The 25,841-nt window shown below is 34.6% G+C and overlaps 1 protein-coding gene across 2 annotated transcripts in view; it reads right to left on the bottom strand.

Moving 5' to 3' along the window:
- The window catches only part of CLYBL (citramalyl-CoA lyase), a 181,643-nt gene that overhangs the window by 680 nt on the left and 155,122 nt on the right, over positions 1–25,841 (bottom strand). The window contains exons 4-8 of one of the 2 annotated variants that reach the window (XM_087967302.1): positions 23,256–23,357; positions 21,418–21,511; positions 19,783–19,950; positions 10,218–10,342; positions 6,005–6,308 (exon numbers count right to left, since the gene is read on the bottom strand). In XM_087967302.1, the coding sequence (XP_087823428.1) occupies positions 6,156–6,308; positions 10,218–10,342; positions 19,783–19,950; positions 21,418–21,511; positions 23,256–23,357 (642 nt within the window). In that variant the 3' untranslated portion in view covers positions 6,005–6,155. Of the gene's footprint in view, positions 1–6,004; positions 6,309–10,217; positions 10,343–19,782; positions 19,951–21,417; positions 21,512–23,255; positions 23,358–25,841 lie in introns of those variants that run through there. The other variant, XM_026668933.2, reaches the window with a different exon arrangement.

Genomic DNA, 25,841 nt, shown 5'->3' with positions numbered 1-25,841 from the left:
CTGACTGCAGTCAATCATTCCAGCAGGGCAAGATAAACGAGTCCAAGAAGAATCATGGCAATAATTCCAGCAGGGCAAGGTAAGCACACAGAAGCATGGCAATAATTCAAACAGTCAGGAGGAAGCCAGGAATGCAGGCCACAGCTCTCAACACTCGATGAATTCAGTGTTTGTTCCTGGCAAACGTCCCTCCCAACTGCCCCTTCTTTAAACTCCGTCCCCAGGTGTGCCTTGTGTAGGGAATCAGGACCATTTTCTTCCTTGTAAGCCACGCCACCAACATTGCTCTCTTCTGCGTTCTTCCCTGTGCGCCCTAGGATGAGGAAGGGATGGGTCTTGGTCTTCATCTGAACCCGCTCTCCCCTGTTCTACCTCTCCCCTGCTCTGCCCAGCCTGTCTTTGCCTTTCCCCAGTTTCCTCCACAGCCAGCGGAGCCACTCTCCCGCGCTCTGTCAGCTGTTCTTCTCCCTCAGATTCAGATTCCGAGGGAGGCATGACATTACCTGTGTTAGAAAGAGCCCAGGGATACAATGATAAAATAATTTAAAAGAAAGACATGCAAAACAAAAATGTAATAAAAATGAGCCAAAAGCTAAAATACATTAGTTGGGAAAGGAAAAGAGCTTTGGTTTGCTTTGCCTGCTTCTTAACCCATACCAGAGGGAAAGTTGGTAGCAGCATTTGGCTGATCTTGGTTGCTCTCAGAGAAGCTAAGCACAGTCAGGTCAGGTTCGGTCTTGAATGGGAATTCAGAAAATACCAGGACTGTGAAGTAGAATGTGAACTTGGAAAAAAAAAAGCCCTTGAAGACCATTGCCAACTACTTCTAAGTTGCTGCTGAAAAAGCAACATGCGCTTGTAGTTATCAGGAATCAAGCTTAAACCAGAGAAATATTAACTTTTTTCTCTAAGACGACATATTCTTCCTCTCTGCTCCTAGGAAGGACATAGGAAGACATAAACTGAGCTGCATGAATGACAGTAAGGTAAAGGTAAAAGTTCCCCTGCACATGCGTGCTAGTCATTTCCTCTAGGGGTGCTGCTCATCTCCATTTCTAAGCTGAAAAGGCAGCACTATCCAAAGATATCTCTGTGGTCATGTGGCCGGCATGACTAAATGCCGAAGGCTCACGGAGTGCTGTTACCTTCCCACCAAAGTGGTCCCTATTTTTCTACTTGGATTTTTTACATGCTTTCAAACTGGTAGGTTGGCAGAAGCTGGGACAAGTAACGGGAGAGCTGACTCCATTACGTGGCGCTAGGGATTTGAACCATTGAGCTGCCGATTTTCTGATCGACAAGCTCAGTGTGTTAGTCACTGAGCCACTGCTTCTCTTATGAATGACAGTAGTGATATACTATTGAGGAGAGTGAGCCCAGCAATTCATTTTACACTTATAACCAGGTTCCAGTTGTTTGGTACTATAATACTGGTATCCACAAGGAATGTTTTTTTTTTTTTTGCTAATCACAGTGTTGAGTAAGCAGTATTACTATAAAAACTATTAAAACTCAGCCCCAATATTGATATCAGAGAACTAAAAGGGGACTGTGTTGTGTTCTGGGAGCAGTGTGAAGCAAGATTTGAGGTTCCATGCTGGGCTGTCAGAGAGAAGATGGAACTGATGCTCTTGATAGAGGAAGGTCCATCTTACAGAAGAGGATGAGTGCTGCATTCCAGCTATTGTGAATATTAGAACAGAATCTTATTCAAAAGATCAACGTATGCGCTTCTTTCTGTCACTGGAAAAAAATGACAGCAGTGATAAATAAACTAGACTAGAGAAATTAGTCACATTTCTAACCAGCATTGGAGAACCTCTGATGTGATTTAGAAAACCATGGGTTATGAAGACTAAAAGAGATTTTTGAAGAGTAAAAAATAAAAAGAGAGACCAATTGCCACCACAGTAGCAAAATTAGGATTGTTAGAAAAAGAACAATTCGTAAAAAAAGTCTTACAAACATACTCTATGTAGGAGAAATAGAATCAACGTTTGAGTACAGATGCAATGACAAAAAATATCCTGATATTATTAGGACTAGTAGTACAAAGAAAACATACAAAATGCTTAAATTTTCACTTGTATACTGTTTATAGTTAGGTCAATTTAGCTGAAGAGCCTCACTCCAGTAGCAGAGATGGGAAGAGATGTTACAACCATTTGTTTGCACTAGGACAATTAAAATTAGATAATAGTAGAAACAATCCCAAAAGCAGATTGGAATTGTCCTGCAAAAACAATTAATTAGAAACCTAAAGGAGGAATCTGGTGTATAAAATACCTATGAAATTACAAATGAAGATAAATATATATATACTTTAGCTGATGAGTTTAGATACTTTTGCTGAGATGACCTGAAAATCCTAAGAAACAATATGCTGTTCCAACCATTAATCTGTAGTGTTACATTGATAAATAGGCCAATATTTCCATAGCTCAAGTAAAATATTTATGTTATTAATAAATTTTGTTTCTACTACTACTATTAATTTTATTTATATCACAGTCCTTGCCTATTTGTCTCAGGTGGCAGCTCCTGGCTGACCTTGATAAGGCTTGGAAGCTAAGCAGTGATTAGTATTTGGATGGGAGACACCCAGCAATGCTAGGACTGGTGGCTAGCATGGGAAGCTCAACTAAAATATCAAAGCAGTTATATATTGTCTCCATCCAGGAAAATCACACTGATGAGTCCTCAAGGTTCCCAAGGTCATGGACAACATGTAAGAAGAAGCTTCTTTATGCATATTTATTTTCTAAGACATAATCCCATTGACTCTAAATGAATCTGTGCAGGATTGTAGTTTAGATTTGTCTTTTATCAGTGATCTGTATATAAATCAATTAATTTTGTTACTATTGAATCTATACCCTATCCATTGGAGCACAGGTTCCCAACATTCAGAATTCTGAGATGTCATGAGGATTTTTCTACAATAGCTGTTATGGAAGGATGTGAACATTTATAATATACCCATTTCCTAGAGAGAAAACCAGTTAAGTCAGGGGTCTCCAAACTTGGCAAGTTTAAGACTTGTGGACTTCAACTCCCAGAATTCTCCAGCCAGTTTGGAGACCCCTGGGTTAAGTTCTCCTTCTGGCATCCCTTCCCACAGATGCTTTCTGCTTTCTCACCTTATTAATATTTTCTTATGGCAAAGGGGACATTTCCAGATAAAATACTAGACTGCAGCTATCATTCTGATTTCTAAAAATGTCTGAGGATTCTGTACGAATCTGGTACTTTGCCTGTCTTTGTTTACCATTTACAGTAATTTCTTTTCTTAATTAAAGATCATATATTTTTTTTAAAAAAATCAAATGGAAATTCATTATGACACGAGAAGAATGCTGGCACCATTTTATGGACTCAGGAACATTACTTTTTCCACTTCTTGTAATCTCCATCCATAATGATGTAGCTTGTGTGGTAGTCAAACTCAAGGCCCAGGGACTGGATTTGGCCTGCAGGGTGCTTAGATCTGGCCTGTAGGCCCATCCTGGAAACAGTGAAGAACCGGTCCATGCTGCTTCTGCCAGTGGGCTCCCGGGCTCCGTTTTGGGCTGCAACGGCCTCCTGCAACCCACCGCCAGTGAAAATGGAGCTCAGCGAGCTCCGAGGTCTGCAAGAGGCCGTCGTGGCCCAATACAGAGCCTCGATGAGTGACACTGAGCTGGCCACATCCATCCTAGCCATGCCCCTCCAGCCCCTCAAGGTCAAACACAACCCTGATGTGACCCTCAATGAAATTGAATTTGACACCTCTGGACTAGAAGGCCTCTATAGACCCCTTCTACTTTTTATTCTGTTATTCTGTTAAAGTGTATGAAGATGTAATCAAAAAGATAGTTCAGCTTTGTTCCAGCTGGTTCTGAAAGGCTCCTGCTTAAGCAGGAACTCTATACCATTTCAGACAAATGGTTGTCCAATCTCTTCTTAAAAACCTCCAGTGTTGGAGCACCCACAACTTCTGATACCGCATACATACATACATACATACATACATGCATACATACATACATACATAATCTATCTAAATTAAATATTTAATTTAGCCCTTGCTAAATAAAAAAAACATAACATGTAAAAATGCTTATTTCAGTTAAGATTTCCAACAGTACTCTATCCTAATCCTGTTAATATTGCTTATCTTAGTATTGTCTGCTCCAAAGAAGAAAAGTTGAATTCTGAAAAATTTAATGCCAGCATCGTATAATACAGTATGTGAAAGAATGACAAATCTTTTGATGCTGATATTGCTAAGCCTGAACTATTTTACTTCAACTGAAGTAAGCACAACTGAAATAAATTGAAATTACTTTTGATTAAACAAATTTAAGATTTTTTTCAGTCATACAGGTGTATTGTACTTTCTTAAAGACCATGGCCTAGGTGAAAGCTGCAGGATACGGAGATTAGTGGAGATATCATTGCTGAAGAAGTGACCAACCAGGAAGGATGTGAAGGAAGTAAAATTAAATTGGCAATAAGTCAAATGTCTCTCTTTCTTCAAGTCTCTTACCTGAATGGGGTAAAATGAATAATTTTCAGCCTAGCTTTAGTGGTAACTGGTTTAATTTTAACAAAATTCCTGCCAAATACAGTGAAACAAAGGAATTTAAGGCAGTACAGCTTTCCTTTGAATGCTCTTGGTATACCCCAAAAAGACCATATGGCCAGAACATTAGCTCTTTTGCTCTGCCCTGTTCTCAAGAAGAAAGAAGGCAGCTGAGCCCCATTATACCTGGAACCCAAGGGGAGTGGGGAAACACCAGGTAAGATGTGGCTTTGTGGTCTTCTTGCTACAAGGTCTTCTTGCATCCTATCATGCTCTGTGGCAAAGTGTGATTCCATGAGTTGGATCTAAAGGACATAATTTTTCAACATTCTGCCCATCTTTTCATACCTGAAAATTTGATGGGGGCAGGATAGATCAAACCACATCAGATATAAAAATGTGATTGTTTGTTTTCATACACTATATTTGTATAAGCTGGGAAGGATGTCTCAGATATGCTCAAGAGAAAGGCTTTGGTGATTTAGTGATAGATCAGATGCTACTTATGAATGTGACCTTAGTTTCTGTCAGAGAAAAGGATTCAAATGCCAAAGACCTCTCCCAAGGAAGTTTTCTGCCAATGAATAAGCAAGGCTTGCCAAATTTGTTGCCTTTGAGCTACATGCAGTAATCATTCCTGTTATGCTTAGTGGTGGGAATGATGGCAGTTGCAGTCCATCATTTCTGGAGAGAAGCTAAACTTGGATAGTTGATATAGGTCATCTGCGATGAGAGGAAACCATTAGCTCGAGTTAGTAAAGAAGAAACCATTAGCTCGAGTCAGTAGAGGCAGCTTCAGGTTATACTTTGGAGTCCAGAGGCTGAATAAACAATTAGGCTAAGTACTCTACAGAAATACTCCCCAAGCCAATTAAAGCTTCAGCTCCCTGGTATTTGTTATTGTGAAAAATTTTCCCTTCTTGATCAGTGCTTATCAGAGTGTAGTGTCCTCCATGGAGGGGAACCTCCACAGGTAGGAGCATCTAGTCCACCTTGGCTGATCTCATGGCTTCTCAGGGCTTTGACCTGGTTAGAACTTGGAAGGGAGATCATTGAATAATTTCAAAACTGTAAGGAAGGTTTTTTTAAAAAAATCATTTTTGAAAGCAAAACACTGCACAGCAGACTGCATGAATAGTCGCCTGGTATTAAATCTTACTCCATGAAGGGATAAAGAAATGGTATTTAAAAAATTGATAATTTGATAATCTGCATAACACTTTCAATGAAAGTATGTATTTCCCAAACATGGCTCAAGGCCTAATTGTTGTGAAAATTATTTGTATTGGAGTAATTAGTTCAGGCAGTCACAGCTTACAAACTGAAGCCACATCTTGATCTTCTCAATCCTAACGCCCCGCCCCATCCTACCGTTATTTCCTTCTCACTCAAGCTCCTGAAGCCTCATATTTTCCCTTTCTAGTGAAAAATATTGGCTCCACATTGAGGTTTATCATACCCCCAGCACATTCTTGTGCACGTCTACTCTAATTTGAGGAAATGTTTTGAAATATTCCATTATTAGACAAGAAGTATTTGTTTTCCTTTCATTATATTTCCTCTTAATTTTTCAGATCCCCATTAGGCAACTTTAAATCTGTGATGATTCAGAAAACAATGCTGAAATAGTTGTGTATAACATATGTTCAAAATGTCTGTTTCTTCTTAGGAAAGCAAAATATACATATGCACATACCCCTTTACGTTTTTCCTTTCTCAGGGTTTCAAATAAACACCAGCTCAGCTGTAGAAACAAGAATGCATTTCCTATTTAAGACTGCACTGCACTCCTCTAGGGATATGCATGTGAAAATTTATGTTTTAATTATGCAGTTAAATGAAATTATTTCATTTTTAATAGCTCCAATTTGCTGTTGAAGTAAACAGTTGGGCAAACTCTGACCCTTTGAAAATGTAGCAGGAAAATTTATATAGGACCTGCTAAGATTATATTGCATATTAGGTGACTGATCCTGTAGCACTGTGCTGTAGATTATTTGTTAATATATATTCAGGCCTTAAGATAAGAATCCCTGGTGGAAATGGGACTGAAATCCATGTTTTTTCGATCAACCTTTGATCAATAGTTTATATCCGAAGACTTTTAACTTTACAATTAAAAGTCTTATTTTAACTAAGAAAAATGATTAATAAAGGTAATTCTGCATTATTTTACTAATTTGCAGAATTAATTTTGGGTCAACTGCAATTTATTTCCCAGTCCACTAAATAATTGGTTGATAGTCACTATTTTAACAAGTCTACTAGCTATTGTTCAGATATTTTCAAACAAATCTTGCAATTATGAGAACTGGTAACTTAAATTTTCAGAAGGCTATATTCAGAGCATATAGTAATTTACCCACTATTATGTCAATGTCTCTATAAAATAAAGTACTAGCATATTATGCAAGATCACATCAAACAGCTGTCAGAACAAATGACGCAGTTAAAGATGTACAATGATGATAGACTGAAAAATTTCATTTTGGCATTTAACTGTTTTATGTCTGTAATGGTTCTTATACACTAAGTGTCTCTTTGTACAACACACGAAAGCTCTTATTTCCAGTGTCTTCCTCTTAACTAGTAAATAAGATATTTCTGTTTTCTTCTTAAATTACTAACAAATTATTCAAAATTAAATGCATTAAAATTTATTTCAAAACTGACACTGAATGTCAATATTATTTTAAAAGGCTATAAAATAAAGATGGAAGCTTAATTCACTAATAATGTGCAACTTTGGAGCAAATGAATCACATTATACTTGTATTTTACTATGAATTGGTTTGAGAATGTTTTAGAAAATGATAAAAATTGTACAGATTTGTGCAAAATTGTAAAGATTTAAGTTTTTAAAATTGCAGTAGGTAGAGTTATTGTATTATTTAAATCTTGAGAAACATACATTGTAATGAATATATACTCCTTTAGAATATATTTTTAAAGAATTCTACTTTATTTGTTATGAATGAAAACTTAGCAAAAACATATAACCAAAGAATCTCAGTTAAATATTGATTAGTTCAGCTTTTTACAGGGAGTTATATGAAGAAAAGATATATAGTGTACTATTTAAATAAAATATGTCTTACTTTATTAATCTTTTTGAATATTTTTAATAGCAATTTTTTTCATGAAACAAAAACATTTTGATTTTAGTGAATGTCTAAAATTTCAAAATGATCATATTAGATTCAGAATACCTTAGTTAAAATATCCTATCATATTTCAGATTCCCTCAAAGCAAATATTTCTGTATTCTCCAAATTATGACAAATAATGGGAACTGTTTGCTTTGTGTGAATATAAACTGTTGTTTGGTGGTAGCATCAAACTTAGTTTGCTAAGAATTTCCAATTAAGGACAAGCTGTAATTTCAGAAGTTGAAGATTAACAATTTATCGGACACCAGGCTAGTCATTCTAATCCTTTGTGTTTCATTTTTTTCCAGGCTTTCAGTTTTGATTAATGCACACACACACACATATATAAACATGTTCACATTTTTCTCCTCATGCAAGGCTTAACAATATCAAACTAAAGTTCTGTTCCTTCTTCACTGAAATTTAAAGTTTTAGCTTAATAAAAAAAGAAGAGAGGAAGAAATGAAGTGGAGAAGATGGCATTTTAATATTAGTGTGTGGCTTACAAAGAAAACAAGAGTAATATACTAATACAATTGAGGACAACACTCCCAATTTCAGTTTAAGACATTTAGTTATCCATGCTAAAATGGAACATTTCAAAATTAGATTCCTTAAATTGTGATGAAAATTGTGATGAAAATATTAGTGCCATCTCCATAAGTGAAAGGCAGTTCTTCGGGGAAATTAAGTAGTCAGATGTGGGCTGATTTTTCAAGAATCAGATTTTTAAGCCTTGTACTGTGCAATTTTGATTAAAGATTTCCAGGAAGCACTGCTTAAACAGCATTTTGCTTCAACCTACTGAATGACGCTAGGCTGTTACTGAAGTCAGTGCTAACCCTCTCACTTTCTTTGATGAGGTCAGCATTTAATCCTAGAATGAATATCCAGTGCCATATTTATAAATATTTAGTATTAATAGTGGGTCAAAAGAAGCTTCAATTTCCATGACTACATTTTATAGGCAGTTGCAAAGCAGGTAAGAGAGACAGGGTTCTCTGTAAAAGGGTGTTTAACTAGCTGTCCTTAATTGTACATCATTTATCTCTATTTCAAAATCATTCTAAGTAAGTTGCAGTATTAAATACACCAGTAGTTTGAAGGGACTTGTAGCTAGAACATCTCTGGAATTACTTGATAATGTTTTATTTATAAGAATGCTAGTTATCCAACTGCAAGGATACTGTGATGGTTTAAGCCATAGTTCCAGAAGAATTTGGTATTGAAAATGCCCACATTTCAACAATACAAAAGAACATAAAATGTCAATAACTTATGAGTTCAAAGTATTTTTTTAAAACAGAAAACAGAAGACATAAAACTGCAATTCCTATTCTGCACACTGTATATTTTCATAGCTCAGTATTGTGTTAATGGGCTTTATAAGAGACAGCCAGAAATCCATATGCACTTGTGGGGTTTTCTGTGTGGCTGTGTATGTGTGTACTTGGCTTTACTAAGAATATTGTTTTTTGGCGATCAAATATTGGGTAAATTGCACCAAAAGGATCACACTTTTTCTTCTGCACTTCTGGACAACTTTGCTGGCTTGATAAGCATGTCAGATTTTGTTCTTTCTAAAAGAAGCACATTTAATTTCAACTCCCCCCCCCAGTGGTAAACTATATTCTAGCAAATAACCTTTAAGATAATTAGCTGACAATGCTGTAGCTAGCATAAAATTTTCCTTCAGGCGACCCCTAATTTAAGTGTTACTGGCACAAAGTGAAGACAGATTGTGCTTTATCACCACAATGTTTACATAGCAGAAACCCACAGAGCAGGCAACACGAGATTCAATGATGCACTAAATTAGGAACAATCATATATGAGTGCTACTATGCTGTCTTTTAATATTAAAAGAACCTTCAGATAAAAAATAGGTTTTCATGTATTCATTTTGCAATAAAAGTGCCTCCACCTTGTCAGGAACTCTGTAGTTTGTGATTAGAAAAATAACTGGTACCTGCTATTTGGGCAGAGCAGGCAATAAAAAAAACTAAAGCAACTGTGTATAATTAAATAATGTTCTTGAAATTAGTTGGGTTTTTTGTAAGCTGCCCTATAAATTTGACTGAAAGACTACAAAGAATTCCTCACTATGAAGAAAGAAGCTCTGATTTTCAATTACCACTTTAACAAATATCTTAGTAAGATAAAACAAATATCGTAGTGGAGTGTAACTGGAGGATAAATATCTAATCAATATTTATTTAAAAGACTAGAAATGCAATAATTTCAGGAAGATTGTTTTTATTTAAAGCCAAGATGGCATAAATTTTGACACAATGCTGTTTCCTAACATCAGTGTCCTAGATAAAAATACTGTTATTCAATGTATTCTCTCTCTCTCTCTCTCTCTCTCTCTCTCTCTCTCTATCTATCTATCTATCTATCTATGTTGCTGTATCTTTAAACAGGTTCATTTAAATTCTCCAAGGAACACTTGACACTGATTTTTATTTGAATCCACATTCTAAGTCTTGAAGAAAATGTTTTACCTTTCCTGCACGCTGATGTTCTTCAAAAGCTGTAATCAGTTCCTGTGCCCACTTTATTTTTTCAAGGCTTGGGGAAAATTGTTCCTGGACAATGGGAACTTGATTAGGGTGGATCACCTGCTTACCTACAAGCAAGATTAATAACCATAGTCAGCATTAACAAACAGATGTTCTAGCAAAATGTTGTAATTGCTAGTTCTGCATTACAGTTTCCCATTACTATTATTATCACTAGAACTATCATCATCATCATCATCATCATCATCATCATCATCTTAAAATTAACTCCCTTTTTAAATTTAACCTGTTCGCCAAATTTTTATTGAAACCAGAATTTAAATTAATTCTCAAATTAACTTCTGTAAACAAACATAAAGCACAGAATAATCCTTTATAATTCTAAATAAGTATATTGAAAATATTCCTTATGTAGTTAATATCAATACAGACTTATGGTTATTTATTTTATTTATAGCTTGTTTCATATCAAAATGTAGACTTTCACAAACATGGACCCATGCAAATGTTCTCTTTCTTAATGAAATGATACAAAATGGGTTATGTTTTTTTCTAATATGACTACCATTTAGGTTCTTGCTTGGCCAGCCAAGACAAACTACATAAAATTTAACTGAAAGTCCTCAACAAATTAACATTTTACATTTTTTCTTCACAATTTTGTAATTACAATGTAGTGAATGTTTCATTTTTTTAAAAAAAAGTATGTTCAATATGCAGTACTTGGAAATACTGAAAAATGGTTAAAAGATATTCCTTAAACAAGCAAAACAATTAAAAATAATTTAATTATATCATGTACTTTTAAGAAGTAATATTTTTTTTCTTTATAAGGAATTCAACTAAGGACAAATTATTCATCTGGAAGAAAAATATAATTGTTTCAGCATTTTGATTTTCAATAGTATAGTAGTTAATTTTATCCACAGTATATAGTCATAATTTTATATGTAGAGTGCAGATTATTATTTATTTTATTTTAAACATTCTAAAGGGAAAGAAAACTATTTTTAATGATCTGCTTCTACTTTAAAAAGGGTCAATTATTGTCATTGCATTCTATAAATACAATTAAATTTGAAAGCTACTCCAGCACAGTGCCCCAAACACCACATCACAATCACACTACAGAGTATTTAAAAATTAAATAATTAAAATATTTAAAACAACAATAACAATAATAATAATAAACCTAGTCTAAAACCTATCTAAAACATATAGTAAGTTAGATAGTTTAAAAATGCCACTATATACATAGGGCTAATTGTCCATGTCTTTAGGAATTTATTAATATAAGATCTATTTTATGGTAAAGATATCTTTTAGAAACCACAGCTTGCATTATTTTTTTCAGATTTTAATTATGTTATCACTTATAATTGAGGTAATTTGTAATGTGAGATTCAGCTGCTCCATAATTTTCAGTAGATTTATTTTCAGCTGTTCAAAGGCTACTTTGTAAAACAAATAAAAACATTAGTGTCCTGCTCAAATTCTGATTATTCCAAATTAAGATATTTGAAGTTATGTCACAAGAATGAACAACATACTTATGTACTGGATTTGCACTCTATTATACTCGTAAGCAATTAAATTACAATTTCAGAATAGTTTTGCACAAATATTTCATGATGAAAACCCCAATAAAATATATTTCAAAAGAAGCATTGTATTTCAAAACAGGGATCTCTAAATTATTGTTAAGTTATCTTTTAAATTGAGACATTTTTTTGTTTTGATAAAGATGTGGATGGAATTTAAAAATTATACACATAGCAAAAGGCCTTCAATCTTTTAAGATCAGCAACAATCTAAAAAGCTGCAATTGCATGTTGTTGCTCCTTATATAGCCAAATACCTTGTGAACTTAAGTGTCCAGCAGAATTCTCTGGAGACAGTCATGACAAACAGACTTCATTGATCTTAAATGGTTTCCTGTTAGTATGACCAATTCTGAATTAAACCCAGAGTCCTAATATAAATCCCTGGGCTATAAAGATTGACAGTTATCAAACATGGCCTTAAAAACTACAATGAATTTCAAAGTGTTGATTAAAGGTAATAGAAGCTATATACATTGGGGTTTCATTGCTAGAGCAATCTAGGACAAAGACTAACGTGGGATTTACACTTAATACATACTATTATACAGTAAAAGATTTAAGGTAAAAAGGAATTTAAGAACTTTTGGTAGGAACTAACAATGATATTTTTTTAAAAAAAAACAAATATTTTTGGTGTCAAATTTGGAAGGGGGCATGCAGAATTACAAAACAGAAAGGTACTATGAGTCAGTAATCAATTGTACCTTGTATATTTGTATGAAATTCAAATTTTCATTTATTACTGAATGAATATGAAAAGAAAACGGGAAATCACGTTACACTTCCTTCACCATAGTAGTCCTGAAAAATTCATTATCAATGTTTTTCATAAGAACGTTTTAACTAGAATTGAAGAAATTGAAGAAATTCAACTTCCAGATGAGGACCTATGGCAAGTTAGATGTCCCTATGAGTGGCTCCATGAGCTCGGACATCAACACAATGAAATCAGCGCCCAGGAGCCAAGTTCCAGCTTGCAAAAATCTTTCAAAAAGAAGAAGAATTTGTAGGATTGTCCACTTGTGGCCAAGCAGAGCTGCTCCTCATAAGGAGACCTCCAGAATTGAGTTTCTTGTGGCAGATTGCGAGTTAAACGGCTTAGGAATCAAGAGATTATCAGCATGCCTTTAACTACTAAGTAGGCTTTATGGACATATAATTTTACTAATTTACAATTGAAGAGATATTCCGAACAGCAGAGAAGATCAAAGGCTCTCAGGACTCTTGGAGAGTTGTCTTCTTCTGGGAATGAACAAGATTGTGATTCAGGAAGGTTTTAAATGGATAATGGTGTATCATACATTTTATATTCTGATGAAAGTGCTTTTGAAAATAGCAAAATTAATTAGACAGACTGGACCTTTGTGGGAATAGAGATTATTTATTAAGGACTGTAGATGACTAGTGGTCGGCACTACCCACTATGGAGGAATGACTAGTGAAATTGACAAATCTTGCTGAGATGGATAAAGTAGCATCCTTCATTAGAGAAAAGATAATATCCACATTTATTGGTGACTGGAAAAGCCTATCAACTTATTACAGTTTTAGCTTTTTATGTTCCTTTTTTAATTTTTCACTTTATTTCTAATTTCATTCATTGTAGTTTTTATTAGTTCTTAAAACTTTTAATAAAAATATATTAAAAATGAAAACTATTAGAAATTACGGGTTCTGAAATTATATTAAATTTCAACTATTTTTTAAAATGTTTGTATATGCATACTTTTTACTACATTAAGGCAAAAAGCCTTGAGGGATGTATTGATGCATTAGTTCAATGATAACAGATTTAGATTCTTCCAATAAAGGAACATGGTTTTGATTATGCAGTTGAAATTGTCATCTTTACTTTTTTGATACTCCCTCTCCCTTACATGCCATGGATCCTTCCTATCAAAGTCATTCTTAACTGGTATTATTGATAGCCAACTGGTATTATTGATAGCCGTGATAGCTATCACTCTTTCCTGATAATATTGCTCCAAGTGTAGTTTTAATACAAGAAGTCCTGTCAAGTAGATGCTAATATGCAAATGTGTTGTTTTCTGCTTTTTTATGTTGTCAGTGTAAAGTTAAAGAGGAAGCTGGAAGAAACAATGTTTTGAACTGTATGTTAGGTGAGAAAGTTAGATGATAGCAAACCATCCCAACTCTGTGGCAATATTTTCCAGAAATTATCCTGATGGACCAAACAGTTGAATCATATCCTCATATTTTTTATTTTATTTATTTTGTCAAGCGATTATAAGATAACAGGTATAAGTATAACATAGTTATGAATACATATAAGAAAAATAAAATGAAACAGTAGGACAGGGACGGTAGGCACATTGGTGCATTTATGCACGCCCCCTACAGACCTCTTAGGAAAGGGGTGAGGTCAATAGTAGACAGTCAGGTTAAAGTTTTTGGGGTTTGGGGAAGAAACCACAGAGTCAGGTAGAATATTCCAGACATTGACCACTCTGTTGCTGAAGTCGTATTTCCTGCAATCAAGTTTAATGTGGTTTACCTTGAGTTTGTATTTATTGTGTGCTCTTGTATTGTTATGGTTGAAACTGAAGTATTCATTGACAGGTAGGACATTGCAATATATAATTTTATATACTATACTTAGATCGGACCGAAGGCGGCGTAGTTCTAGGTTTTCTAGGTCTAGAATTTCAAGTCTGGTGGCATAAGGTATTCTGCAACGAGTAGAGGAGTGGAGAACTCTTGTGAAATATATCTGGATTTTCTCAACTGTATTAGTATCAGATACGTAATGCAGGTTCCAGACTGATGAGCTGTATTCAAGTATTGGTCTAGCAAATGTTTTGTATGCTCTAGTTAGTAGTGTGATATTACCAGAGAAAAAGCTACGTAGGATTAGGTTAACAACTCTTAATGCCTTTTTGGCTATGTAGTTACAGTGGGCTCTAGCACTTAGATCATTAGAGATGAGTACTCCAAGGTCCTTGACCTACTTCTGCATTCAAAAATATCCTGAAATGGTTTTATCAAACACAGTAACAAAAGCTGAAATCTAGGGCTTTTTTAATTTAAAGAAAAATTGCCAAGTTGTGTAAGAAATATTTCAGAATGAATTTGTGTTCTATTTATTTTACATGAGGCCTATAACTCAGAGAAACAAACCTCAAATGGGAAATAGTATGGAGTTATGAAATTCTAGATTAGGCTCAATTTGCCCTAGAAATCAACTATTGTCAACATTTTGCTGTCTGCTTACCTAGGGAAATACAAAACATAATTATCTCAAGAGTTCATATTTATCTTGAATGGGTAAATGTTTAGAAATCTGCAAAAAATCCATTGTGAAATTGACCAAATCTACACCTGCATATTAATACTCAGCCCAATCCTATACAGAACCAGATAGGATTGCTATTATATTTTAAAATATAACCTTCATTTGTGGATAAAATACTAAACTGATACTTGGAGGTTCATGCTAACAAATCTTGAGGGTAAGTTGTTTGATTTTGATTCTGCAAATGTTGGCTGGTTGGTTAATCATTTTAAGGTTCTGAACCAACAGTGGTAAAATTGAGGTCCAGTGGCCATCTTGAGAATGTATTATAAAGGATTGTATAAAGGAATGTATTAGAAATTTAATATCATCTGGACCTGCCTACCATTGGTATTAATTCCCCAGTTAGCTATGTGTTATCAAGTTTAAAATTTATGGTACTGACGTGGACAAATGCGTGATATCGATCTGCCTTTAGTCACAACTTGTAGCTCTTCCAGGGACAGATCTATAATTTATTTGATTCATCCATCTTCTTTATTTTCTGTTGTCTTCTCAAACATGCCAGGCATAGTTGATTTTTCTAGTCCTTTATCTATCAGCTTGAATCAAATGTCCAAAGTATGTGAATTTCTGCTTGCTGTTCCTACTTCAAGAGAACTGCCAGTTTTCATTTTATATGGAGTTATTCTTGCATTCCATGGTACTCTCAGAAAGTATCTCTACATCGATCATTTGAAAGTGTCTTCTTTCATTCTTTCTTAATATGCAACCTTTCATATCCAGAGGCCACTGGGAAGACAAGTGCTTTAACTGTCTTGTTCTTTGCTGTGATAGAAATATCCTTGTTCTTCATCATCTTTTCTTCAACAAACTTAGGCATCTTTTTCACTTTTTGGCTATTAGGTTCAAATGAACTTATAATTAGGTAGGCTGGTTGATACTAATAGCATTTGAAATATTATACCTTAAGTCTGATTCTTCACTGTCTCCTTTTTACTTTCATAATCCATTTTTCTAAGTCTTGCTTGCTTTTGGCTTAAACAATAGTGTCATCTACATATCTCTAATAGTATTTGGGACTCTGATATAGATAACAACATTTCCAAGTCTGCAATCCATATTAGAGTCCCAAATACTCACATATAATGACTGTAAATTACCATAATAATCATTGTAAATTAAATAGAATTGGGATATCCTTTTTTTCATAATCTGTAACCTTGCATTGTACACTTCCTTATTGTATTCATTTCTTCCATCTAGTATATACTTTCTACAGTATTCACTTTCTGACCTTGTGCCTCTCTGCCTTTTTTGACACGATAGTTCATTTGGCTTTATTCTCTTTCCATATTTGGTATTGTTTTTTTCTAAGATCCTAGGCTAAAAAAATTTGGTGTGAGGAATCAGTACAATAAGTCAGTAATTTGTGCATTCCTTTTTATTTCTCCGTTCTTCGGTTTGGTGTAATTTCCAATTATTTCCAGTTTCTAGGCTGGTATCTTTCCATAATGGTTGACAGAAAGCCTTTTCCTGTGCTCAAAGTGCTCTTTGTCTCAAATAAGCATATTTTTGTCATTATCATTTTTTAGGTATCTGAGTTCCTGACTAGAGCTTGGGAAATTCAGTTCGCATGCCTGCTCATGTATGAAACTACTAGGATAATTTATATAAGAGTTCAGTACAGCCTTTTCACCTTCATTTGCTCTAATAGATCTCTACTATAATTAATATTCATTACTTCAGCTGTATATTTTCTTATGATTTCTCAGATTTTCTTAAAAGTACCTGTTGTGTTCCTTTTTCCCTCTGCTTGGTCATATTTTTGATCAAGGTATTTATTCTTCTCCTTTCTTGCTTGGCATTGAAAGTTAGATGTTGATCTTCCTGTTCTCCAGTTTTTTCAGTTTTAAGGAAAGCTGTTGTTCTGACAGCTATTATTGTCTTTAAAATTTTGGGATTCCACCCCCCCCACTTCAGTTTTGCCTATCTCTTCCAATTGTTTGCAAAGGTAAGTGTACTGAATATTTCCTTTCTGGCTGTATGTTATCCAGGTCAAAGCATCCTGACACCCTTATTCAGATTTCTAAGTGACACTAATCATTCATCATCATTCAACCCATAGTATATGCCTGGAACTTGTTTGAATGGTTCAGCCACGTTCTTACAAATAAGCAAGAATAAAAATGGTTTGTGATTTCCTTCTTCTGGAAAGTAAAGATCCTTTGGTTTGATGGGTTGCAGAATTTTCCTCCTGCTCACAGCTCCATACTTAATTTCACATTTCCCATTTGACCAGGTTGGCAAAACCAATCTTCTCTTCAGCTGAATTTTAAAACTGATGAAGCTCTTTTTAAAAAAAATGCTCACATGATAAAAATGGTATGTTGATAACCCAAGCCATTGTGCCTGTAAATCATCTGTTGACATACAGGTAGCACTGAATTTGGAAGAGTGTTTTATTCTTTAAAAATTCAATCCTGGCTATATACCCATAGCAGAATTCTTTAAAGTAGTTACCAAACTTCTGAGTGTCCTCTCAAATAAGATAGGATCTTATTTAGAAGATCCAACCTTCTTTTAAATAATGATTGAACTCATTTTTATAAAATGGTTTGTTTGGTAAAAGGTTGTAATTTGGCTATAAACAAATATGATAAGGGAATAAGGTTTGTAGGGTCAAGCTGAAATGCTTTAAACTGCATGGGGAAAATTCTTCAGCTGCTGTGTAATAACACAGCAACAAGAAAAGCAAACTAATATCAATAGGAAATACTCATCATGTGTTAAAAATATATACATTTTACTTCAGTAACAGCAAATGCTAATGTTTGCACAAAAATGAAATTGAAAAAAAATCATTACGATGGGCCACTCCTTTTTTTAAAAAAAATATTAGATTAGTTGTGACTGAGGTAGTTTTAATCCAGGTGAACAGGCCTTTTCCCAATTTTTCAAAGAAGGAAAAATAATTTGAGCGCGAGTACATCCTTAGCTAACTGGGACCAATCTTGAAATGTTCAGAAGTTCTGATTAATGGTAACCATCAGTTATTAGAAAGCTAGAGCACAGACTGGAAGGAGGCAATGAGAAAACACTTCTTTGTTGTCAAGAGAACTATACAGACATAGAAGTCAAATTTAACTTGAAGGAGATTTTCAATACCCCATTCAGATGTATAATAACATATTACAGTACAATCCATCTCTTGTGTATTATACTCGGCTAAGCGTTACAGTCAGTGTTGGATGTATATTTTGTGTATATTCGTAGATATTGTACTCTCAAATTGCAAATGGAGATGTGGGTACTCTATTTTTCTTATCTTCATTTTTAAGTGCTTTGGTTTTATTGTATTGCGAACAGTTGCTGGGGTGCATCCACAGTTTCGTTGTACTTGTACAATGACAATAAAGTTCTTCTAATTCTAATTCTAATTTTATCTTTTTGCTATAAAACAATGCTAGCAAAAAAAATTGAATCAAGTGAGTGGGAAACATGCACATATTTTGCAAGTAATCAATTCATTGGTTGATTCTTTTTCTAAATTCTTATTTAGAAGAAAGGAAAACAAATCTATCGTGTGTGTGTGTGTGTGTGTGTGTGTGTGTGTTTGGTGTCTGTGTTTTTCAGGATAAGTATTCACCATGCCACCTAGCAATTCTGGCAATTCTTTCAGTTTAATTCTCCCAGAAGCCAACAAGATATCATGTCTGGATTCAGATCTTTTCATTTAAAACTGGCCTCTTATTAGATTAAGAACTCCCTGGTATTAAAACTTGCATATCTTCTATCTAAAGCAAATGAAATATTTCACTGCAATGTTGGTGCTGTTGTTTTTGAAAGCACATTAAAGGCTGCATGTGTGAGCTAAGTAGCTGATTTTTATCACGAAGCTGCAATCTTTGTTATGTGTCGCATCTCACAGGGGTGCTTGTATGATCTAGTGTACCAATCATGGGTGAAATGCCTAGGTTACAGTGGCTGGCTGTAAGAAGCTTGCTTGATTGTGCCGTCTTGCCAGTTCCCGTAGGTGTCATCAGGTGAACAGGCAATTACTGGGAAACAAGTCAGAATACAGGATAGCAGCTCACAGAGAAGAGTGACAAGAAAATAGCTATCAAAGCCGAATTAGCATATGGGGTGGGGGTGGGGGTTTCTCATATACTTCATACTAAAATGCTGGCTCTCAAGATTCCCCCCCCCCAATTATTACATTGAATCTATAATAGCTATTTGTATATAGGGTAAAGTTTTCCTCAAATCAGCTAAAGACTTTTAAAACATCTTGACATTCAAAGTGTGGTGGGAAAATTTTTGAGCATAAATGTATGCCTGCAGGCTCGCTGAATGGGAAAACGGAATGTGCCCAGATTTTTGGCCAAGATTATGTCTCGCCTGAATGGTAAAGGGCAGGAGACTATGCATTGTTTATATTGTACTTTTGCTAATAAAAGAATGACACCAGGGTGTGATACGTTGAAAGAATTTTAAGGGCTTAATTTTTCCACCTTGAGTCTTTCATCTGCTGTTTTACAAGCATAAATTCTGAAAAGTTTGTAACGTTCAGACTTCTTTGACCATCCACCAAGTAGGCTTAAGCTGTGAAGCAAACTCTCCAGTATCGTATCTGGTCTAGGATTAAGAAGAAGATTGATGTATTTGAAATATTAACTAAAAGGCATACCAGTAAAACCCATTGAGGCACCGTCTTTTGATTGCTGACGTAACCCATCATCATCCCGGAAGTCTATATAGACAAGGTCTATGGCCTGCAAGCCAAAAGCTTTTGCTGTGACGATAATTTTTTGCCGTGCATAAAGAATATCATGAGTGTCTTTACTACTTGTTGATCCTGAAATGAAAGACCACATTGTGGATAAAAATTTAATTCTCATATTACAAATGTTTGTAACAGAGCTTTGGTTAAGAATAAATTTGTTTTTGATTTGCAAAAGAAAGACAGTAAGAGATCGTTATGTGATCACAATTTTTAAGAAATGGTTGAAAGAATATTATTCAACTCACAGACACCTGGCTTTCTGCAAAAGCCTATTATTTCTTACTACGTCTCTTTTTAATAATTTTCATTTTTGCTATCATCTATTTTTATTTGTTAAAAAGGCCCACTACATAGTTATGGATATAATAAAACATACACAAACTTTAAGAAAATATCCTTAAACATTGCTGAACTCATTTAATCAGAGTAGTGCCACAAAATGCATCTATAATTGCTTTTTTGGTATCACAAGGAAACTTTTTGGTTATATATATTACACTTATGCAAGTATACTAATTTCTCAAATAATTTATTCAAATTTAAATTTTTAACTTTTAAAACATTAAACGTTAATGTTTATATTTAATACCTTAAGTGGAATATTTGAGATTTGTTTTGAAGCATTCACAAGAGACCTACTGAAGATCTTATTATTCATCATTATATATTGAGTTCCTTTCCTTTGGAAAGACTGATTTTAAACTACATTCTGCTCAGAGGTTGGGTCTACATGTCAGACTAGAATGTGACTGTGTAGTTTGTGGCCTAGTGTGTGTGGAAAGTACCCAACATGATAAGTTTATAACTCAGTATGGATCTAGGAAATTGAGTTAATTCCTCAAGCCATAGTCAATTAAATATAGAATCCTGCATTGTGGGGACATAATCCATGAGTTCTTATTAGGAAATACAGTTCACACTTAGGCACCTGCCATAAGTGAATAGTAAAAAGAAAAGCTGCTGACCTTGTTTACTTTTTGAAAAATGATAAACAGCATCTGAAGATACAGAGGCAATAAAAATAAATTATTTGCCCAGGGCATTTTTAAAAAATCTGGTACCCTCCTTATGTCTTGGTCTACAACTCTTGTATCCCCAGGCAGCAAGCACATATGTTAAGATGTGTGCAATAAAATAGACATGCAAATAAAGACAGATTGCTAAAATATTAAGAATAGTTTATAGTTCATACACCAAAATATTACATCATACACTAACATTACTTCAAGATTTTTTTTTAAATGTTAAATTTGCATATAAAGAGATGGTCTCCTTATTAACTTCCCCCATAAAATCTTGTATTATTTTTTATGAGCCAGTAAACAGAATTTCCTATTATTATTTTTTGCAAAAATTACAAAATGGTTAATGTTAATTCTAGTACTCTTTAGCCTATAAAGATAATCTAAATGTTTATCATAGAATTACATTCAGATATAGTCAAATATATTTACTGTTGATTTCAGTAGGTTTATGATAAAATTGAATAGAGTATCATAACTACTACTGAATTAACATATTATTTAAAAAAGGAAATACCTATACTGGCACGAAAATCCTCGCCTCCAAATACCACAGCATCTAAATGAAGGCCAACCTGTGGTTCTCTTCTCAGAGTTTCTTCACAAACAGCCTTTAGGTGCAACACAAATATTAATACAAGAAGCAGCATTTCAAAAATTAGTTTTGCAATAAAAATATACTTTTTACTATATTCCTTATTCTAAAATAATAACAAATGATAGCCACACACAAATTAAAAAATACATACATTTCTGGATGCAAAAATGTAGTATAATTAAAATTAAAATGCAGAATATAATATTTCCTTACTGGTTTTTCTGATAAAGTTTTCTAATGTGGCAACTACATTGGGATTTAATAAAGCAATAAAAAATAAAAAATCACTACATAGTGTTTACAGTATGGAACTTTTTAAAAGATTCCAAAATATTTAGTACTGCAAAGAAACACAGCTGAAGCATATTTGGTTTAATACATTGCAGATGGAGATTGCAACTACTCACAATTTAATAGGCAGCATATGGTATGTTATCAACTGATGCTCTTTGGATATCTTCAAATTAATATGATTACAGGAGATATAAAATGCAACAAGTAGCATAGCAAATCATTTGAAAAGCAAATGATACCTTGGGGATTTTCTAAATGCAACAATCCCAGTATCATTGCAAGCTTTGAATAATAAAATATTTATTTATTTAGAAATATAATTTGGTAGACAGCAATAATGCAATGCTGGCAAGGATCTTCTTGTGAATAACCGGTACTAAAATAAGTTCAGATGCTTGTATTTATTATTTTAAGCAATACCATAAGCAGATATACTCAGTACCTCAGTACCTACTCATAAGCAGATATGCTACTTTATTCTCAACAACTCCTAGGAAATCATAGTTGATATTTTTCAGGGCAGAATTTAATCTTTCTTTTTCTTTGGGTTTCATTTTTGAGGAAAGGCATAATTAAAAGAGAGGAGGAAGTACTTTAACTTTTTGCATTAAGATGTAAAATTAGTATTTCTTTCGCCTATATTGAAAAAGAAATATCTAAAACTGGGATTTATATTATTAACACACCAGCCACAAGGGCCTCCCAGCAGCTCCTTCGAATAATACCAAACTTTTACAAGAAATCTTGGCTTGACTGGGCTGCACTCAATTTCAGCATTAATATCTTTCTTCCACAGAAAACTGTGGGCTGGATGCCAAAAATAGGCTATCTGCATGCATTCATCACTACTGACATGGGGGAGGAGGTAGAAAATGAATTTCTGGGGCCAAGGAGAGAAAGAGATTGTACACATAGTAATGTCATGCAGATATTTCAGCCTGGAAATTCTCATGAATTTTTTTTTAAACTCTTAGGGCCGGCTGAGCGTGTACATTAAAAAAAAATAATCAAGAAAGAATATTGGAGAAAAAAAAATATTTAATATTCTTTCGACTTCATTTTAAAATTCTTTTAAAATATTTAATATAATGCCTAAAATTCAAAGGCAAATGAGGGAAAATAAATCATGATAGTTTTGGAATATTTAGAAACACTCTTAGCTATTTGGGGCTATTTTTGAGACTTGCATTCTTTTATTCGGTGCATTAATACTGACTAGCTTAAAGTAATTACAGCAGTACAGAAGAAAGCAGTTATGTCAGATGCATCTATGTCATGTAAAGCTGAATAATTAGGGCTAATGAATGGATTTATATAAAATATGAAAGCAATATAATTTAAAAACATAATAGTTGGCTTCTTTCCCATTCCTTGTTATGGTGGTGTTATTTATTTAATGGAACGTATAATCTATAAGCCTAGGAGTTTATTCAGGCATGCTAAATTAAACAGATCTTTCTTACCTTAAAATTGAGCAAACCCATTGCAGTTTCGACAAAAGGAATGAAATTGATCGGCTCTACGAGTGTTCGGCTTTGTAAGTGCCACGCACATTTCTCTATAAACTAGGAACATTACAGAGAGGACCTATTAGGGCCTGGGATTTTTAAAACCTCTACAAAAATGGTCTGAAATTTCTTTGCACAAAATTGCAGACCAACCAAGCAGACAATCTAGAGCCCAGATTGCCAGTCCAACTCTCTGCCCCTGTGTTTTCAGTCTGTTGTTATAGGCCTATCTTGAAGAATGCTGGCACTACTGTTATGTTTTCAGCAGTACAGGTTTAACTGCATACATATTTGCCTAACACCTATCATCACTCTGCCTTTGTTAAATGCAAATAAGCAGAACTGTAAAACAAGGAAGGAGTGATATACCTGACATTCTGTTTTCTTTCATGTCTGACACTGACATGTGCCTGTATATTTTTTCCAGCCTCCCAAAGTGGCATCCACATTATTCATCACGGCCCTGTTACCCTTTGTCCTGGAGGCCTTTTCTTCATAATTTTTAGCTTACCTAGGAAGGGCCTTAAAAAGGAAGTTTAATTCTTTGAAGACCAAAGCTTTCAAATTTTTTCCATGAGAGCAGTTCACAGCTAGCTCTGAGCTGCGGGTGGGGTACCCCTGATTCCCAAATCTATCATCTGGGAACATACAAAAGCTCTTGTACAGATTTCTTTTTTCCCTTTTCAAAAGAGAAGGTGGGGGAGAAACTACCGCAGTATATTGTAAATCTATTATGTCTGTCCAGATCTAGCAATGTGTGGGGAGATAAATATATCACAGGTATGCTAAGTAAATTTTAGTCAATAAAGACAAGAAGGGGGAAAATCTTGGATCATTTTTATATTTAAGGAATATTTAACCATTAATGGCTATCAAAGGGAAAGGGAATTTTAATCATCTCTCCATTCAGTCTCAGTTGGGTAAATCATATCTAAGAGATTTGCATAAATATAAACCATCAAAGACTTTTCATCTTCAAAGGGGGTTTCAAGTCCCTGTAAGCTTTGTACTGTAATCATCACAGGTCACAACCCTGCAGGAATAAGGCTGCTATGGCAACATAAAAAAACTAATGCTTAAGGCTTAGCATAATATTCTGACTAATATAAAGGAAACTCATTTTGAAACCTGGCAGCCTATTTACCAGAAACTGGATTAGAGGTGTTATTTCCCCTTTTAGCGCTTCCCCCTCCCCAATTTCACCCCTCCCCAAAGCAAAAGGAAAATAGAACCACAGCATCTTGAAAAGGGTTCTAAGCACTTGGCAGTAACTTTACATTAGGTCAAAATAAATCAAAACATTTTTTCTGTATATTCTCCGTCCTTCCCTCTTTTTCATGCACAGTCATCATTGTCACCACTGCCGCTGCTTTTCCGATCTTTTCACAAGCTAGTAAACCCCAGAATGTAAGGAATTAAGGCGAGAAAGTCAAGAAAAGGAAGTAAGGGCCAATAGCCTGATTTCCAATTAAATGGACACAGATCCAAAATCTGATGCTAGACTCAACAGTGTGATAATCAAACAAAGCTATTCACTAATGATTTCACAGGCATGAATTGGTTAAAACTCAAAATCTAAATTTTACATGGGACCTTCTTTCTAAGTTAAATGGTTAAAAAAAATGGAAGCTCCTCCCTTCCCCCATAGAGCTACTTCTATGTATCTGCTGAAATCTTTATGTCTTGCATTTTGGGACCGTCAGGTAAAGTTTGGATCTAATAATGTTTCTTTTTCCTATTTTAATTATTTTTGTCTTCCTCCTTCCTTCCTCCCCCCCCCCCTTTTAAGTACTATTAGCACCAAATACAAAAGGCAACTAGTAGAGAAGTTTCAATTAATTTTTTTCAAAAGGAGACAATTAAATGTTTCCGGCTTGGTAAAGTGTTCATTTCAGTGAGAGGGCTGGAAAAAAGGAAAGGGGGGAGGCAGAAAACAAAGATTGGGGAGGGGATGAAGGCACAGGCTTTAGCCATTCTTTCAATTCCAGTGCACACCCAATAGTGTGTTGGGAAGAATGCCCACTGTTCAGGATTTGTGGGCGGATTGTCCCACAACAAAAGAGCCAGAGTTAGGCTTGTTATAGTCCAATAAGCCATGCCAGTCAAACAAGTACCCATCTGAAGGACAAAGAGAGAGCAAGAGATTCTCACACAAAAGGGAACAAGTAAGCCCGTCTTTTAGTTGTGCATCAGTCTCCAGGTTTTAGGCTTCGCATAAATCAAAATGAAGGACAAAAATAAACAGCCAAAAGCTTTCCATAGCAATAGCCATTTTAAAAGCAAAGTAAGAGGAGAGCATCTAGCAAAGGGTAGGGGAACGAAAGATGGGCTCTGCTTCCAGGAAAAATCAAGGCTGAGGGAAACTAGAGTCTAGTCCTCTCACACCCAGTGAGTATTTATTGAATTGTTCTAAAACCTTGGATAGAGTGCAAATATGAATATGCATAGCCAATTCTCAATTGCATTAGTCTGCTGTTTGCTCAATCAGCAAAAGGCCTTTAGATTTTGCTGTCTTTTTACATATACTTTTTATATATCTAC

This window comes from Notechis scutatus, chromosome 5 (assembly GCF_049901735.1).
Source record: "Notechis scutatus isolate UNSWTSFEM ecotype Mainland chromosome 5, rNotScu1.2, whole genome shotgun sequence".
NCBI lineage: Eukaryota > Metazoa > Chordata > Lepidosauria > Squamata > Elapidae > Notechis > Notechis scutatus.
The sequence above is the reverse complement of the archived record's forward strand: the minus strand, read 5'-3'. Positions and strand labels throughout refer to the sequence as shown.